This window comes from Echinops telfairi, unplaced genomic scaffold, assembly GCF_000313985.2.
Source record: "Echinops telfairi isolate 266 unplaced genomic scaffold, ASM31398v2 ScPeMD7_17;HRSCAF=63, whole genome shotgun sequence".
In the NCBI taxonomy this organism is placed as follows: Eukaryota; Metazoa; Chordata; class Mammalia; order Afrosoricida; family Tenrecidae; genus Echinops; species Echinops telfairi.
The window spans coordinates 5,012,129-5,031,318 of record NW_022103914.1 but is presented as its reverse complement, the minus strand read 5'-3'; the positions used below and the strand labels follow the sequence as shown (position 1 = coordinate 5,031,318).

The 19,190-nt window shown below is 50.3% G+C and overlaps 1 protein-coding gene across 1 annotated transcript in view; it reads left to right on the top strand.

Moving 5' to 3' along the window:
• Nucleotides 1-14,862, top strand: part of MUC4 (mucin 4, cell surface associated) — a 40,221-nt gene extending 25,359 nt beyond the window's left edge. Inside the window, 9 exon segments of the mRNA XM_030884819.1 lie at nucleotides 353-490; nucleotides 2,813-2,991; nucleotides 5,419-5,575; nucleotides 6,374-6,556; nucleotides 7,083-7,156; nucleotides 9,035-9,099; nucleotides 9,186-9,409; nucleotides 13,869-14,031; nucleotides 14,667-14,862. Coding sequence (XP_030740679.1) covers nucleotides 353-490; nucleotides 2,813-2,991; nucleotides 5,419-5,575; nucleotides 6,374-6,556; nucleotides 7,083-7,156; nucleotides 9,035-9,099; nucleotides 9,186-9,409; nucleotides 13,869-14,031; nucleotides 14,667-14,862 — 1,379 coding nt within the window.
• Nucleotides 14,863-19,190: the final 4,328 nt, after the last annotated feature.

The window sequence follows — 19,190 nt, the reverse complement described above, 5'->3', positions numbered from 1 at the left end:
ATGCAATGGCAATGGCAGGCTTACCTTCTCTGCCCTGGGCCCTCGCTGTAGTGGGTAAGGAAGGTAAGGAAGCATCTTTGAGGGCCTGAGGGATCCTGGCCTCGGAGTCACTGCGCCCCGTCCAACAGAACTGTGCTCTGTTCTAGAAGGAACATGACGTGTTTGAGGAGGAGGCAGAGAAAAAGACAAGCCATTGGGCAACTCAACCTCAAGATTGAGTTGGCACCCAACTAACCCTGCTCCCAGAGTTGCGACTCCGTCCTGGGAATGCCGCACACAACGCAGAGGACAAGAAGCTGGTAAGGATGAGAACGACCTGCCTCAGATCCCACGCCTTGTCTTTGTGTTTCAGATCAGTTCCCGCCCTCGATTGAGGGTAAGCGTGTGCTGACAGCGTACAAAGAGCGGACGGAGCACTTTCAGTACACCAGTGACTCAGAGAACACCACATTCTCTCTCAGGAACCACTCTCCTAGTTTCACGCTCTTTGGTAAGGACCCTTGACTGGGGCGGCCAGTCAAGCTGTGGGTAAGTTTGCATCCACGTAACGGGTGCAATTACTGTCGTACCCAGGGCCAACATTCCGTGGCCACGACTCCGATCATTCTAGTAGGTGTGTCCCCTTAGGGTCAGAATCACTCACTGACACTGAATCAATTCCAGTCGTGGAAGAACTGCCCCCTGGGTTTCTGAGACGTGACCCTTGACAGGAGTAGAAAGGCCTGTCTTTCTCCTGTGGAGTAGCTAGTGGTTTTGAACTGCTGACCTTCGGTTAGTAGCCCAATGCATAACTACGACACCACCAAGACAGTGCCCAGTGAATAGTAGCAATGGATTTCTGGCGATCTGGTCAGGTATCTAGGTGGACGCTGGACATAGACAGCGATCTCAAAGAGCATTTTATCTCCATATAATAATAGGGTCCTTGTGCAAAATAGTCAAGTATAATGAACAAACCCTCATTTAAAACCCTTTCATATCTATTAAAGAATACCATGTGGACCAAGATTTAACGAAATACAAATGCTTTTGCTAGCTTTCTTACATTTCTTTGTGTTTTGTTTTTGTTTTTGTTACCCCTGTTTATTTTGCTTTGTCCCTCCTCACGTGATTGTCGGTGCTGGGACCAAGCCAAGCTGAGTCTCTCCCCCTCAGGAAAGCTATGGGAGAGCCCCGGCCTGCACCTGTGATCTGACCAAAGGGCCAAAGCCCATGGGCTGCAGTGCCCTTCTGTGGCAGCACCAGTCACACTGAGGACGGTTCTCTGCTAATCCAAAGCCCTGGAGTTCCCATCTGAGTTCTGCCGCTGGACCTTTCTCTGCACCCGGGAGAGAGGACCCTTTTGCATCCCTTTTGCTCCGTGTGTTGGTCTCCCCAGTGACAGATAATAAAATCAGTCGATTTTTTTCTCTCCTTTTCAGAAGAGTGAAAGCTGGAGGTTATGCATGTATGTTCACTACTGTCCACTCCTTTCAAGCCTTTGCCTGTAAAGAGGCACTTCTTCTGTCTTGAGATATATGACAAGTTTGATTGGAAGAACATGCACATAGGAAATGACTTCAAAGAGTTGGAGAAATTCCCTTAACTTTTTTATTTCATTTTCCACCTACTATCTGAAATATACGTGTGTCTGTCTGTCTGTGTGTATTTACATATATATGCATATGGGTATGCACACACATGTATGTATACACACACATATAATACTTTTGGAAGTAGTACAGCCAGGCTGTGCCTTAGTGGTTAGATGATGAGGCATTGTCTCCTATACTGTAGACACGTTATGAAGAAGGCCAGTCTATGAAGGAGGAGACCATGCTTGGTAAAGCGGAGGGCAGAGAAAACGAGGAAGACCCTCGGGGAGATGGACTGACCCAGGGGCTGCCACGTTGGCTCAGGCATAAGATGGGTGTGAGGCTGGTGCGGGCCCAACAGTGCTTCCTTCTGTGTGCACCGGGGCTCTGAGTCACAACTGACTCGATGGCGACCACTGGGGGTGAAGGTGGGGAAAGGGGCTCAAAACGTTTGTTGGAGAAATGAATTAATACATCATGGGATTTTCCAGGCATATTTTAGAGATAGTTCAAGTTCTGATCCCGACTCTAAAGTGAATGTTGCAATAAAATGAGTCACGTGGAATAGTTGGTTCCTCGTGCTATAGGCTAAAAGGAACTCTAGTCGCGTCATGAGTTAAAAGCACTGAGCTGCTCATTGCAAGGCTGGCGGTTCAAATCTACTAGCCACTCCATGGGAGAAGATGAGGTTGCCTGCTCCCACAAAGATCTGTAGTCCCAAGAATGCTACATAGGCTCACTGTGGGTTGGGACTGACTGGATGGCCGTGAGTTTGGTTTGGCTTGTGAACACATAGAAAAGTCATGTTTACACTACAGTCTTATGTCTACGCGGCTCTTCAAACTTCCAGGACAATCAGGAAAGGATGAAGGGGGAGTCTTAGGAGGACCGTTGTCTTTTCTCCATCTCCCCAGAATGTGACACCTTGGTGCAGGTTCAAGCAGGGTTGCTTTTGGGGATCTCTTCTGGGGGACCTTCCTCTGCTCTGTAGAGGCCCTGCCTGCAATCAGTGAGTGAGCGGGTACGATTTCCAACTATAAGCATGGCCGGTATTGTCCCAGGAAGACAGTCTTGCGCAAGAAACACCCAATGAGAGGTGGGAGGCAGTCTAAGAGGAGTGGGGGGGCGGGGTGCATCCCTAGCAAATGGGGCATTAAAGACCCTGAAACCAGTTCCAGGATGTGTCTGGCCGTGGACAGTCTTCCAAGCTCTCAATGGTCTTACCTTCCCTGGGACAGAGAATGGGACGCTGCTCTGGACACCATCACTGAAACCATTCACTCTGAAGATTCTAGCAAGAAATGCCAGGAACAACTTGTCGTCTGAATACCACCCCGATGTTGTGGCCTGCTTCTGCAGTGCAGAGGACCAGTGTTTATACAACCAGACCAGTTGGGTGGGCAATTCTTCCCTCCAGGTGAGTGTTGGCAGGAGGTGGGCAGAGGGGTAAACAAAAAGCAGATTAAAGTAAATCTATTATTCTTGGTCTCCCAAAATATGAGAGAGCTTCGTAGGAAAATTTCATTATGTTGTCATTCCATTTTCCCCTCAGTTTTTTAAAGTCCTTAGAAGTAGACATCTAAGTGCTAGACGGTTGCATTTGGGGAGAGAGCCATGGGCACTGCAGGGACGGTGTGCATCAGCTCCCCTGGGGAAGGCGCGTGTGGAGGATGGAGTGGAGTTGTGGGAAGTGGCGACGAGAACAGGGACCTATTTCGGCCACAACCTCACATGTGTCAGAACTATAGCTTGCTTTATTGTTTATAGCTCAGCCTCTTTTAAATTTTTTGTTGTTGTTTTGTGGGGTTTTTTTTGTTTTTTTAAAAATAATTTTATTAGGGGCTCATACAACTCTTATCACAATCCATACACACATCAATTGTGTAAAGCACATTTGTACATTCATTGCCCTCATCATTCTCAAAACATTTCCTCTCCACTTAAACCCCCGACATTAGGTCCTCATTTTTCCCCTCCCTCCCCGCTCCCCACTCCCTCATGAGCCCTTGATAGTTTATAAATTGTTATTTTGCTATATCTTGCCCTGTCCGACGTCTCCCTTCACCCACTTTTCAGTTGTCCATCCCCCAGGGAGGAGGTCACATATAGTTCCTTGTAATTGGTTCCCTCTTTCCTACCCATTCTCCCTTTACCCTCCCTGTTTTGCCACTCACACCACTGGTCCTGTAGGGCTCATTGCCCTGGATTCCCTGTATTTCCAGTTCCTATCTGTACCAGTGTACCTCCTCTGGTCTAGCCAGACTTGCAAGGTCAAATTCGAGTCATGGTAGTGGGAGCGGGGAGGAAACATTTAGGAACTAGAGGAAAGTTGTATTTTTCATCGTTGTTACATCGCACCCTGGCTGGCTCATCTCCTCCCTGAGACCCCTCTACAAAGGGATCTTCAGTGGCCTACTAATGGGCTTTGGGTCTCCACTCCCCAGGGAATGATGAGGGTGGACATTGGGGACAGGGTGTTATGCCCCAACAGGCTGGACTGGAAAACACTCTTTTAAATTTTTTTAAAATGAAGCTTGCCAGAAACTTCTGCTGTGGCCTTTCTTAGAGTTGCCCAGTGGATCTCAGTCGCACAGCCCAGAACACAGCACTGGGGCCCAGGGCAGGCACATCCCTGTACAGCTGTGAGTCTACCAGCTGTCTGTCCTGAGTGGCCCTGGGAGTGGGTCTCTTGGGTCTGGGCTGAAGGAACCTCTAAGGAGCTTCCAGCCCATCTGCCTGGAAGCACAATTCAGCCATTTCCCCTGGGGGCCTGAGCATCACGGTTTCAGGAAGGAAGGTGCAGGTCCCCTCTGGTCTTGGGACCCCAAATTCCTATACTCCCTCTTTCCTCTTCCCCTCCAGCTAAAAGAGACATCTATTTTCCAGTTTGGAGGAAACGCTCCAGTTAAGTTTCTGGACAAGACATGTCCTCAATCCGTGAATCCAACCTCCCTTTTATAGTTGGAATGGGGACCCCAGAAAGGAAAGGCTTACCTGGCAAAACCCTGCCACCTTTTCCACTCCTCAGGCACCTGTGCATGCACATGTAGGTGCACACGTGCACACGTGCACACACACTTTTCCTGAGGCATGAAAATGGCCAAAGATAAGGCAGCCATAAGGCAAAAACGACAGAAAAATAAATAGATAGATAAAGGAAAAACTGAAAATAAAATCACGAAATCATTCAAAAGATCCCAAAGTATTCATATTTTGGGCAGTAGGATGGTAAGTACCCAAAGGGCTGCACTGCGGGGAGAGTTCCAAGCAGCTCAGTAGGGGAACCGGAAGAGAGAGGTCAGGGAGTGGGAGGAGATTCCCTCCCCACTGACTTTCCTGGGTCGTGGTTGGGGTGAGGGCCTGTCTCTTCACTGTGCTGAGCAGTGAGGCTCTGGGTTCGTGGTTGAGAGTCCGCAGGGGGCGGTGTAGTCAGGAAACCACAGCTTAACGTGGGATCCAGTTTTCTAGAGCTAGTAAGTTCGGCATGTAGGTATGTAGTAGATATATGTGCATGTATGCACGAATGTAGACTCTATCTCATACTAGAAAGGACTTTCTGGCAAAATGATCTGGCCTGAGTGGGCGTAGATAGAAGAAAAGAAAGAGAAGACGGCCCAAGTCCTCGGGCCTCTGGGCAGAGACTGGCGCAGGAGGCTGAGTGGTGGAGGGCTGTGTGCCCTTTGGAGCCTGGGCGAGGACAGTGCTCAGAAGATGCTGGCTGATCTGAGACAGAGGCTCAGGACTCACAGAGTCTCGGACCAGAGGCGCCTGAGTTGCTACTGGGACCAGTAACTCTTAATGGCTCTAGCACCGAGGTGCTCCAGTGACCAGCTCCCCGTTCCAGGTGGCCGCCTGCAAGTGTGGTGAGAACAACATCGGTCTCTACTGCGATCGCTCCAGGGACCCGTGTGAGCAGTGCTTCCCGGGCGTCGACTGCAACGCTAAGCAGGGCTGTGGTGCCTGCCCCCTGAACATGACTGGGAATGGGATTCACTGTGCAGGTGAGCTGCGGCCAGGGCCCTGGTGGGATGAGGTTCTGGGGACAGTGGCAGCTCAAGGCCCCAGGACAGCCACCTCTAGAATGCTCGGCTCTGTGTTGGGAGGGCTTGGGCAGGGGTGGCGATGGCAGGGAGCTGAGGGAGAAGAAGTTGTACAGGCTTGGGTGAGGGGCCAGGGCCAGCCGCCATGCAGCGCTGATATTGGGGAGATTCCTTCCAAGAGCCTGGCCAGGGGCTGGGTCAGGAGGAGGAGGAGGGAAGGGTGGCCGGCAGCACTGAGCACCAGAGGCCAGTGGGGCCCTCAGACTCCTCCTCTCAGGAGTCAGGACGGGCCATGGGCTTGGGGGGCAGGGTGCCTCCATTTCCCTCTCAGCCCTCCTCCCCGCTTCCTCCTCTTGGGACCTCCAGAGGTCGGATCAGAAAATCCAGAGCCGGCTGTGTCTTGTGAGCAGCGCCTAAAGTGGTTTGAACCACAGCCTATCCAGGCAGATGGAGGTGGATGTGCGCGAGAGGAAAAGGGCCCACAGTCCTGCTCCCACCAGCCTTTGGGGATTTCTCTCGTGCGGCGGGGCTGATGATCACTTCACTCCTCTCTGCCGACTGGGAGAAAACCCACCGGGCAGAGGGCCAAAGGGATGTCAAACGGAGACATGCCTGGAGAAAAGATAGAAGGAGGATTGGGGGTTCAGCGTAGCCCACGAACAGAGCGCAGATTGAATGGCGCGTGGAGCAGCGCTCGTGGGCCAGGGGCTCCACTGCCTGCTGCTGCCATGGTGTGTGTGTGCCCTTGCTCCTCTGCAGCTCTGGAAAGTTCCTTCTCCTGCCCGAACAAGCCACCCTGCCCGGCAAATCACTGCTACAACCATGGCCACTGCTACCTCTCCCAGAGCCCCGCCTGCCAGCCCACCTGCACGTGCCCCCCAGCCTTCATCGACACCCGTTGCTTCCTGGCTGGGAACAATTTCACCCCCATCATCAGCTCAGGTACAACCAGATGCCCCCCATCTTTATTAGCCTCCCTTTGGGGGAAACTCAGGGGCCCCCAGTGAAGGGCCTCAGACTCCCAGCGGGGAGACTGCAAAATTCCTCTTAAACTCATTGCTGTGGAGATGGTCCTTCTCAGGTTGCCCCCCTGTGGGTCAGAGCCGGCAAGTGCTCCTGAGACTTTCAATGGCTGGCTTGGGGGGGGAAGCGGATTATCAGGTCTTCGTTCGGAGGCATCTCTGGGGGAGCTCAACCTTTCAGGTAGCAGCCAAGCACGTTCACGGTACCGCCCGTGGGAAACTGTAGGTGACAGGGCATGAAGGTAGCCACCACTGGCCTGTCCAGTTTGCGGAGGAAAGTGTAAAGGGCGCAGCCCTCTGCTGCAGGAGAGTCGTAATAGAATGTGCACAACGAGAGAGGCAGGCAGGCTAGCCACTTCCGCTGAGTCCCCCAGCACCCTCCTGTAGCAGGGGCCCGGCCAGGGGAAGCCGTACAGTGACTGTGAATGTGCTTCTCTCCTCTCCAGAGCCTCCCTTGAGAGTCGTCCAGCTCCTGCTGAGCGAAGAGGAGTCCGCCTCCGCTGCAGAGGTCAATGCCTCGGTCAGTGCTGCAGGCCCCGCCCTGCCGGGGAGGCCGGTCTTGGCCAGGTCTCGGCCAGCGCAGGGCCCCGTGTCATGTAGTCTTGTCAACTGTCGTCCATCTGAGCTTATGTGTCTGCCCTCGGGCCCCAGGAGATGCTGGCGGGGAAGGAGCTGGGGGAAGGAGCCCGGAAGTCTTCGGGCCTGGACCTCAGAGGGGTTGGCATGCCCAACATACCGTGGCCAAGCCACCTCAGTCCTGCCCCTGGAGGGTCCCTGAAGACCTGCACTTCTTAGGACTGTATGGAAGGGACATACGGGGCCACACCACCCAGGAAGTCTTCCCTGACTTCTTAAGAGAGACCTGGGGTGCTCCCTCTCCTAGGCTCCCATGCCCTTGTCTGCATATCAGTCACAAGCAATGTAGCACAGTTGTTGAGGGTGTAGGCTCTAGACTCCTACATAAAACTGATAAAAACAAACAAACCAATAACAAAAACCACTGCCACCTCGTCAATTATGAATCCTAGTGACTCTTCCAGTTTCCAAGACTATAATTTTTTATGACAGCAGACAGCCTGACCTCTCTCCTGGGAGGAACTAGCAGGTTTGAACTGCCAACCTTGAGGATAACAGGCTGATCATTACCCACAGTGCCACCAGGGCTCCCTGCTCTACCACTGAGTAGAGGCGGGACCTCAGACAACCCTAAATGTCTCATCTGTCGATCTAGAGCTAATGATAGCACTTGCTTTTGAGTCAAGGTAGAAGTGATAATGTATGTACAGCACTGAGCACAGTGCCAAGAACACAGGAGGTGTTCAACATAAGAATATTTGCCATTATTATTCTACATATACCAGCATTATCTTTTATAGTGATATAAAATATAGGCATAGCTCAGAGATGTTACATACTCAGTTCCAGACCACTGCAACGAAACAAGACTCCTGCCGTGACTGCTTTCCCAGGGTGTATGTGTGTGTATAGATAGATAGCTAGAAAGATAGATGGATGGATGGATGGATGGATACAAGTTATGTTTCCACCACCCACACCCCACCCACACCTCCACACCCCCACCCACACCCACCCACACCCCCGCAATCTATTAAGTGTGCAATAGGCTTACGAAGAGGTTTGAGATGTCATGAGAATGGACATGTCCAACACAGGGTTGTCACAAACCTTCAATTGGTAAGAAACAAACTATCTGCAAAGAGCAATCAAGAGACCAGCCTGTACTACTCTAGCACTCCACAAGGTCATTGTCTGTTGACATTGGTCTCTTGCACCAAATTGTGGGCTCTTTGAGTGCGGCCCGCTCCTAAGGCATCTTGACACCCCGTGCCCTGATTACCCTCTACATCTGGCTAAATGTCAACCCACTCTACTGCCCTAACGTCCATTACACTGCGTAGCCATCCTACATCGGGTTGCTGAGGCTATAAATCTGTAGAGGGGCAGACAGCCTTGTTTTTCTCATGGGAACTGGCTGGTGGGCTTGAACCACTGACCTTGCAGTTAGCAGCCTAGTCCTTGCTCGGCAGTGCCACCAGGACTGCTCAAGAAACATGGTAAGAGCAAGCAGTGAGTCATGGACCAGTGAGATAGGGTAGGAGGGCAGGGGCCATTTGCTTCAGATTCTCACTTGTAACTGGAGGCAGCAGCGGTGCGGGGAAAGGACTTGACCTTGCATTTATGAAGCAGGAAGCCGCACCAGTCCCTGGGCTAGGCTGGGGTGTAGGGAGATAGAGATCATGGAGACAGTCCTGGGCTCACATTCAAAGAAGAAAACAACAGAATGAATTAATACCTAACAGTGGCGGGGAGTCTCAGAGGGTGGGAATGCCCCACCCCCGCCACTCCCCTCATCTCCGTTCACCATTCTCCCACCTAGGTGGCACACAGGCTGGGGAACCTGGACGTGCGGGCCTTTTTCCGGAACAGCATGGTGGAGCCACTGTAAGTACAATGGTCTCTGCCCCGGCCCCTGGTCTGCCACATATCCCCCCTTGCCATTAACCCCTCACTGTCCCCCTCCTGCACAGTAAGTCCCCTAACCCGGCCCCAGGAAGTTCCCTTCGCCACTGGAGAGTCCTCTCTGAGTTCCAGTACCGGCCTGGGGGCCCTGTCATCGACTTCCTGAACAACTGGCTGGTGGATGCTGTGGTGGGGGCCTTCTTGTCCCAGACCCCGCGGAGGACTGGGGAGCCTAGGAACAACGTGGCCTTCTACCCCATGTCCAGAGGAGACGTGAGCAGCCTGAAGGAGGGTGAGTACTCACAGGGCTTACCTAACCAGATGGCACACCATATCTTCAGCTCATACAAACCCAGGACAGGAAGACCGTCTAGTGAGGCCTACACAGAAGTAGGAAGGTCATTGTAGGTTTGTAGTGGTTGTCAATAACCTTTGGGAGAAATTTGAAACCTCTTACCCATCAGCTTTTAAGATTCCAGGGCAGGAGCACAAAATGTTCCTTGGTGGACCCACATGAGGCCCGTTACCCAAAGCGATTGTGCTGGCTGAGGCCTCCCCACTGATCGCTGCTAACGGTTTTCTTGTCACAAAATTGCTCATGGTTTTCTTAAAATGCCAATGCACTTCAAAAACATGCACAAGGCCATGCCTGCTGCGTCCTCAAGCAGAGGATGTTAAGTTGAAGACTAGACACCTGACCCAGGTCTCTCTACGAGGATGTGACCCTCCACAGGTCTGTTCTGCAATCCAGATCTCAACATCCCCATCTGAGCCTGTGTTAGCTGCCGCAGTCCCTGATTCTCTCCAAATGGGAATGAGATAAATTGACCAGCTTGCCAATAAACCCCAAACCAAACCCAAACCCATTACCCTCAAGTTGGTCCTAACGCACAGGGACCAGAGCAGGGCAGGGTACCGAGCAAGAGAAGCTGCTGCCTTTATTTCGTTCCCAGGCTAAACAAGAGCTTCTAGACTCCAGATTAAGCCCAAAACCTTCTCCTTTCTGGGGACGACAATGTATATTCCTTTAGAACTCGTGTGTGTGTGTGTGTGTGTGTGTGTGTGTGTGTGTGTGTGTGTGTGGCTTGGGAAGGGCAGAGGTGGAGTAACGAGGGAGGTACTACAATGAAGAAATAACCACCCTAGTCCTATGCCTCTTATTAAAGAAAATAAACAAACCAACCAAAACACCCACACTGTTTATTATACAAGCACGGTATGCTTATTGCAGACACGTTGTGAAACACACATTAGCAAAAAGAGGAGAGAGGGGGTAAAAAGTCACATGTAATCCCAATCCCCACAATCAACTTGATTTTGTACATTTCCCTCTGAACTTCCTTTTATATGCATAGGAACTTTCACATCCATTGCTTTGTAATAACAGAGGGATCAAATCCTACGGAGTGTTTGATCACCTCCTCATTAAACAACTGTGAGTATATTACCTTGTGCTTTAAAAAAGCCAACCACAGTCGGTCACATGTTGTCGTGGTGGTTCCCACAACAGAACAAACATGGCCTGCTCCAGCACCATCCTCACCAACTTTGCTGTTTCAGGGCCCATTGTTCCAGCCCCTGTACCAGTCCATCTCCTTGAGGGTCCTTCTCTTTTGGGGGGACCCTCTAGTTTACCAAGCATGATGTCCTTCTCCAGGCAACATGTGTAAAGCACCGGAACCCACGTCTCACCATCCTCACTTCTAAAGTGCCCTTTGACTGTCCTTCTTACAAGACACATGTGTTTGTTCTTCTGGCAGTCCACGGGACTTTCAATATTCTTCACCAGCACCCTAATTTAAATGCATCGGTTCTTACACAGTCTTCCTTATTCATTGTCCAACTTTCACATGCACAAATACCATACCTTAGGTGAGGTGCACCTTAGTCCCCAGAGTGATGTCCTTATTCTTCAATACGTTTAAGACGTTTTGTATAGCTGATTTACCCATTGCAATACATCTCTTCATTTCTCGATTGCTGCTCCCATGAGCATTGATTCTGGAGCAAAACAAAATGAAATCCTTGACAACTTCAATCTTTCCTGTTTCTCATGATATGGTTTATCAGTCCAGTTGTAAGGATTTTGGTTTTCTTTATGGTGTGTTGCAATCCATACCAAAGATTGTATTCTTTGACTTTCATCAGCAAATGCTAAGTCCTCCTTGATTTCTCAGCAAGCAAGGCTGTGCCATGTGGCATCTCAAGATTATTAATGAGCCTCCCCCTAATCTGGATGCCCAGTTTTCCTTATGTAATCTGCCTTCTAAGATTGTTTGTTCAGCACACAGATGGACTACAGATGGTAAAAGGATAGAACCATGACACACACGTTTGCTGCTTTTAAACCACGCGCTATTCCTTTGTTCTGTGTGTGCAGGTTCCACATGAGCAGGATAAAGTGTTCCGGACTTCCCGTTCTTCGCAATGCTGTCTAGTCTATGAGCCACATATACTCCTTGATGTTTGATGCTGCTGTTTTAATATAGTGCATGATCACGTTTGAAGAATAGTGTTATGATAATAGTTACTGTTTACCATAGAAGCATGAATCTAGAAAACTTGGTAGCTGTAAAACATTAAATAGAATGCATGAAGATTGCTTATTTTAGGCATCAGTGAGCTGAAATGGACTGGCCATTTTGAACCAGATAAGCACATGGTCTACTAAGCCAGGAATGACAAATTCAAGAAGAAAGTGTCGTGGTCATCATCAAAAAGAACATTTCAAGAAGTACAATGCTGTCAGTGATAGGATAGCATCCACAGGCCTACAAGGATGACCAGTAAATATAGCTGTTACTCAAATTTATACAACAAGCACTAAAGCCAAAGGTGAAGAAATTGAAGATTTCTACCAACATCTGCAGCTGAAATTGATCAGATATGCCACCAAGATGCACGGATATTGACCGGTGGCTGGAATGCAAATGTCAGAAACAAGAAAGGATACAGAGTTGGAAAATATGGCCTTGGTGATAGAAACCACAAAGTTTCTACTTATGCAAATGTTCACCTTACTTATGCAAACTCTATGTATATGGAGCCAATGAGAAACTGGACCACATGGAGGAGGACTTCTCAGCAAACTTGCAAAGGACACAATCTTGCTTACTGGACATGAAAGGACTTGACCGATCTGCTGATGAGAATCATCGACCACAGCCTTCCGTGTGGATCGCACCTCACCATAAAGAAAGCAAACGTCCTCAGAAGTTGACCAATGAGCAGGATCCTGATACACAGAGAAAAGAAGTCAAGATCCCATTTTACTTGGATTCACCATCAAGCCCATGGAAGCAGCAATAGGAGAAAAATCAAATGATGTATGATTGCAGCGAGCAAATCTGCCGCGAAAGATCCCTCCAAAGCAGGGGTTCTCAACCTGTGAGTCACGACCCTTTGGGAGTCGAATGACCCTTTCACAGGGGTCGCCTAAGACCATATTTCCCATGGTCCTAGGAACCAAGACGCTGCTCCACTGTCTGTCTCCAGGCAAGTCCGCCCCCATGCAGATATGCCCACATACGGGGGTCACCACAACATGAGGAACTGTATTAAAGGGTCTCGACATTAGGAAGGTTGAGAACCACTGGTCTAGAGCCTTCTTAGAAGTTACTAAATAAAACACAAACAGAAACAAAGAACATTAGTCACTGCCTAATGGTATAAACTCTGTACCATTTAAAGTTTAAAGTGTTAGAAAGCAAAGATGTGACTTTGAAGACTAGGATGCGGCTGACCCATGCTGGTATTTTCAATCCCATCATATGCATCTGAAAGGTGCACTGTGGGTCAGGCAGACCACAGAAAAAGCGACGTCTTGAATTATAGTGTTGGCAAAGAATACTGAATACACCGCGGGCTGCCATAAGAATGAGCAACTGTCTGGGAAGAAGTTCAACCAGAGTGCTCCTTAGTCGCATAGCAAGATAGCCTGTCTCCTACGGTGGGCATGCCAACAGAAGGGACCAGTCCCTGAAGAAGAAGATCTTGCTTAGGAAAGTAGAGAGTCAGCCAAAAGAAGGAAAGCTCTCAAAGGGGATAGATAGACACAGACACAGTGGCTGCGACAACGAGCTCGGACACACCAATCTGGTGAGGACAGTGCAGGACAAGGCAGGGCTCTGTTCTGTTGTCCACTGGGTTGCTATGGGTCAGGCCAACAGGACTGCACGTAGCGGCGGCAGCATGGTTTCCTGAATGCTCACTTCATGTCAGGCAGCAAAGTGAGTGTCCTAGCTGTACTCTCTCATGAATTCACACGACAAGGTGGTGCGATTACAGTATTAAAAACAGGATAGCAGAGGCGAAAAGAAAATTACCCCAAGTCACACAGCTAGGTAGTAAATGAGTTTCAATGATGTCTGACTGGCTTCGAAGTAACCACTGCATTTTCTATGCCATTGTATTTACTGGTTGCCATAACTCCTCTACCAAGACTCCATGAGTTCAGCATGAAGGCTATCCAGCCCACCCCACCCCCTTTCTTTTGTTGCTATCGTGCATAAACCACACTGACCGGGACAATCCTGTGTATGTGCATTTATGAGCCATGGTGGCACAGTGGTTAAGTGCTGGGTTGCTACCCACAGTGTCAGCAGTTCAAAACCCTGGGCCAGTACTACTCGGTCCTCTAGGATCACCACGGGTCAGAACCGACGTGATGACAGTGACAGATGTATTTGTGCACTTTCAAATGCTTCCTCGTTGATTTCAGTTTGGGTTTTCATCCGTGTTCTGCCTTACAGCGAACGTGAGCACACTGGAAGCTCACTTCCAATGCAATAGCTACAAGGGCTACCACCTGGTCTACAGCCCCCAGCGAGGCTTCACCTGCGTGTCCCCATGCCGTGAGAACTATTGTAAGCACGGAGGTCTATGCCAACACCTGCCCGAAGGGCCCCGCTGCAGGTGAGTGGGGCAGGGACAAGAGGCACAAGGGCAGTACTGGGTGAACTAAGCTGGTAAACATGAGGCAGGGGTCCAGGAATATCGTGGCACTTGGTGGTACGTAAAAAATAGGACAGTTCCCTTTGTCGTTGAACACAGAGGTCAGAGAAAGTGGAGCAATAGGAAAGATCTGTGAGTGCTTCAACAGCGACTAAGCCCACGAGCACTCAGTAGGAGAACGGTATTGCCTCTCAAAAGCAAACAGTACAGGGTGAATGTTGACAGGAGCATATAGCTTCATTTTTCTTCTGTGGGTCCCAGTACAGTGCCATATTTGGCCAGGCAGGTGGATCTGAAGGCGGGACTGGATTCCGGGGCGGGGCGGGCTCCAGGTTTCACTCGTTTATCTGTGGTTAGGCCACCCCTACTCCAGCACTAAGGGGACCTGGTTCCAGGTGAATTCACTCCCATGGTTTCAAGCTCCTTTGGCCACTGCCCTCCCTTCAGCACGCCCTCGGGGAATGATTCTGGCCTAGCTGGGGGGTGAGCTAGCCTGTCCTGAACCGGCCTCTGTGCCCCAGGAAGCAGGGGGGAGTGGGGAAGCTGAGGGCCTGCCTGGAGGCCTCTGACGGCACCCCTTCCCCATCTGTCCCCAGCTGCGTGCCCTTCTCCATCTACACGCCCTGGGGCGAGCACTGTGAGCACCTGAGCTTGAAACTCGGCGCCTTCTTCGGGATCCTCTTTGGGTCTCTGGGCGCCCTCCTGCTACTGGGGGTCGTGACGTTCGTGCTCTGGCGCTTCTGCAACTGCTCCACATCCTGGGACTCCTACCCACTGGACTCTGAGAGCTGAGGCCTGGCCCCAAATGGGGGCCCCCCCCCGAGGGCCTATGATACCTCAGGACCATGCCCTCCTCTCCTACCCGCTTCCCAGCTCCCTCCCTTTGGGAGACTGGAAAAGGGAGAAGGCAGCTCAAGATTCTTCAAGGAGGAGCGCTAGGACCACAAAGACAAACCCCATCAATGACAGGACCAAAAAGACAAACACCATCAATGATAGGACCACAAAGATAAACCCCATTAATGATAGGACCACAAAGACAAACCCCATTAATGATAGGACCACAAAGACAAACCCCATCAATGATAGGACCATAAAGACAAACGCCATCAATGATAGGACCACAAAGACAAACTCCATCAATGATAGGACCACAAAGACAAACCCCATCAATGACAGGACCACAAAGACAAACCCCCTCAATGATAGGACCACAAAGACAAACCCCATCAAATGATAGGACCACAAAGACAAACCCCATCAATGGACGGATTCGCCACAGACCCACGAGGGAGGACACACACACTCAGACCATACACACCACAATTAATATGGGGCGATGGCTCTAAGTTTTAAAATAATAATAATAATAGTTTGGCACACCAAATTCTCTGATTTACTTCCAATTAAAGTCTATTTCAATAAAGCCTCTCTGACTTTTTGGTCTCCAGTGCTGTAGACTCCATTCTTGTGTTTCCTCTGGTGGTGGAAGGACTTGGGACAGGGCCGCCTTCTCTGAAGCATCTGAAGGCACAGGGCAGGTGGTACAGAACAGGGTGCGCCGGGTCCAGTCCTGCTCAGACCTCCACTGACTTCCTATGGGGAAGCCTACCCTTGGTATCATGCTGTTCCCCACCCTCACTCACGCCCAAGTCTGACCCTCTGAAAAAGAAGGCAGAACTAACCCGGCATGGGGGAATTCCGTCTCTTTCCCCGGGAGCTCTCCCAGCCTCGCTGATCTCGGACGCACACCACCGATAGTGTGCCTTTTCCTGTTGGGGCTCATGCCTGTGTTCCCCGGACTATGGATCGAACCATTGCAGCTCCCTCTGCAGGAACCCATCCTTAGATCTAGGGTCCCGGGTCCCTGAAACACTCTCTCCAGCCCTGCTGGGGCCTCCAGGAAAGTCTTCTCAGGTCTCACCACCCCACCTGATCTCATTCTGTTCCCAGAAACGTGAATGGCTTCCTCCTCGTTCTTCTCTTGCAAGAGGCAGGACATTTGCTCTTATCTGTTCATAACTGGTCCACAGCTCCTGTGTCCTGAAAAAACAACCCAAGACCCCTCACTGCCATCGAGTCCATTTCAACTCATAGCGACCCTACGTCTTCAGCATCTCAGGGCTGTGTGCGGAGACAGGTGGAGCCTGGTGGTGCCGTGGTTACCACTGGGGCTGCTCCCTGCCAGGTCAGCAGTTTGAAACCAGCAGCCGCTCCCAGGGAGAAAGACTGGGCTTTCTATTTGTGTCGAGTCAGTCTTAGAAACTCATAGGAGCCCGCCCTCAAGGGTCTCCATGAATCTGCATCGACTCAGTGACAATGAGTTGAATTTTGTTTTGTTTTTTGAGTAACCAAGGAACCAGGGTAGGGCCGGAAGAGAACATCTGATGAGTTCAGCTTCAGTCCGTTGTCAGTCCTGGACCCAGTCCAACGAGATATCCTGGGTTAAACCTGGATATCTAGGCTCACTCTGGTGGATTGGTCGATGAGATTGGGTGTGAAGTTCTCCGAGAACTCGGGTTCTCGGATTTGAGCAGACACTCCTCATGTCTGCTCCTACCTAGAGAAGGCCCTCTTCTTACAGGTGAAAGCACATGGCCATGAACAGAGTTGTGGCTTCACCCTCCCGGGCCCCAAGGGTCATCAGGTGTCGCTGTCAACCAGTCACAGCTTTCACGTGGCAAGGATGGGGCGCCATGACACTGGCAGCCGTGGGTAGAGGCCGCAGTGCCTGGCAATGACAAAGGGGGGTGGGGAGTGTAAAGACCGTAAAGCAGGAAGTACCTGGCCAGATACTGCCCGAGGACAAAGTGACATGCCGAGGACTTTATAATATGACCTGAGATCAGGAAGGGAAGACAGTCGTGTAGCAACAAGTCCAAAAGTTACACTAGTGCTGGTCTCATTCTCCACCAAATGAGGGCTCTTGGCAAGAGTCTAGCTCAAGCTGTGTGCGATATGCAATTCCTATAGGTATGGTGTGCCGCCGGATGTGGGAAAGGACGTGGGAAAGAACAAAAGGCAACGTGGCAAGTGGTGAGTGAGGTCACGCCTTTGCACATCTTTAAATCAGAGGTGGACTCCGTCCTTTCTCCTCTCATCCATTTCCAGGTACTTCTCCCCCTCAGCAGTGGAGGGGGTTGGGAGGACAACGCATCTGACAGGCAGCCATGTCAGAAGCAGGGAGATGCCCAGAGCCCGTGGCCTCTTCCCGGCATCCTGTACTGAAAACGAAATCATTGTTTGTCTGAGACTCAGAGGTCACTGGGTGGCCTGTCTCTTTATAGAAGGCACTGGGAGTATAGGAGAAGGTGGCGCCATGCGAAAGGAAGGAGGTTGGGGGGCGGGAGGCTGTTCCCCCTGGCTGAGCAGGATGCTGCCTCCTTGCGAATGGTGTGCTTCCATCAAGGACACAGTTCCCAGTTCTCAGCAGCTTACCCCCTGGCTCCATACAGCTTGGATTCGGTCGCTTTGCCACCTGGATAAAGAACTGAACAGCCCCTCCTCAGGGTGCCAGGCCTGGGTTTGCTCGGCAGAGCAAAGAGAACAGATCACAGACCCCAAACCCCAGACGAGGGCATGCTCCCGACACACTCAGTGGACATTGGTGGGTGGAAGGGGACAGACTGACAGTCTGATTAGACAGAGATGCCCACCCTTCTCTGCGTCCAGAGGAACTTTCCAGAAACTCGCCGTGGGTCTAAAGTAAGGAGCTTACTGACCAGGATACAAATAGTGGATAACAGTTGTCATGATCTACCAATTTAAGCACTCAATAATTTCAAGAGATTATGCCCACTCATTGGAATTTGGGGCCCACCAAGGGTTCATTCCTGGTCACTGTTTTACGTGAACTGGTGGCCAAGCCCTCTCACAAGGAAGGCGGCAGAAGCCTCAGGAGAGCCTCCTATCAAAGCCCCCTTCCTGGCCTCAGATTGTGGCCTTCCCAAACTTTGTGCTGGGCCATGGGAGGCTGTAGACAAGCGCTCTGACTTATGCCCACACCCACCTTTGTCTTTGTGAAATATGTGGTATTTTCATCTCGTCTGCACAAGCTTCTAGAATCGTACATAACCGGCAGGTTTTCTCCAAGTACTTGTGGTTCTTGCTCGTTTGGGCACATGACTTCTGTAAAATGTTGGTTGTGTCTAGCAGTTTTCACACACAACACTCTTGTAAACAAGACACTCTTATTCACCAGCATAACTGTACGTTCATTCCCAAATGCCTCTGCGTGGTCTAGTCCACGCTTTGCTACCTCTTGGACATCCAGTGATGACAACAGTCAACAATGTGGGTCCATGTGCATCTCCTTAACTCACTCCCATCGAGTTGATTCCGGCTCATAGCGACCCTATAAGACAGCGTAGAACTGACCTTGTAGCTTTCTGAGACTCTTTAGGGACATGGACAACCTTGTCTTTCTACCACGAAGTGCCTGGTGGTTTTGAACTGTAGACCTTGTAGTTAGCAGCCCAATGAGTAACCACTACACACACCCACACACCCAGAGCTCCTGTGCATCTGCTTATATGTACATAATTAAGATGCAATTACCTACTTGTTATGGGTTGAATTGTGTCTGAAAAGAGATGTTGAAATCTAAAACTTCTGTAGTGAGTGTGACCTTATTTGGGTCTTGTCGGATGTAAATGTATATACTTGAGTATAAGTCGACCCGAATATCAGCCAAGGCACCTAATTTTACCACAAAACTGCATTAAAAATGTGCTGAAAAACTCATCTACATGAGTATATACAGTAAGTTAAAATAAGGTCTTATTGAGTTAGGGTGGGTCCTTATATGAAAGATACGTGACTGATGTCTTTCTCTGGGAGAAGAGACACAAAGACAGAAGGATGAGGTGAAGAGAGAGGCAGACACTGAATAAGGCTGCGCCGGGTGGGGAGGTCTGGGACGAGCAGAAGCTAGGAGAGGTCTTGGCAATTCTCCCCCAGAGGACTCAGAGCAAGTGCTTTGGGGTTTCCAGAATTCTGAGAAAATAAATTTTCTGTTATTATAAACCTTTCAAGATTGTGGCAACTCAAGAAACTAGTATACCACTGTATTAGCCTGGGTACTTTGGAGAAACAAATCCACAACAACTCATGTATAAGAG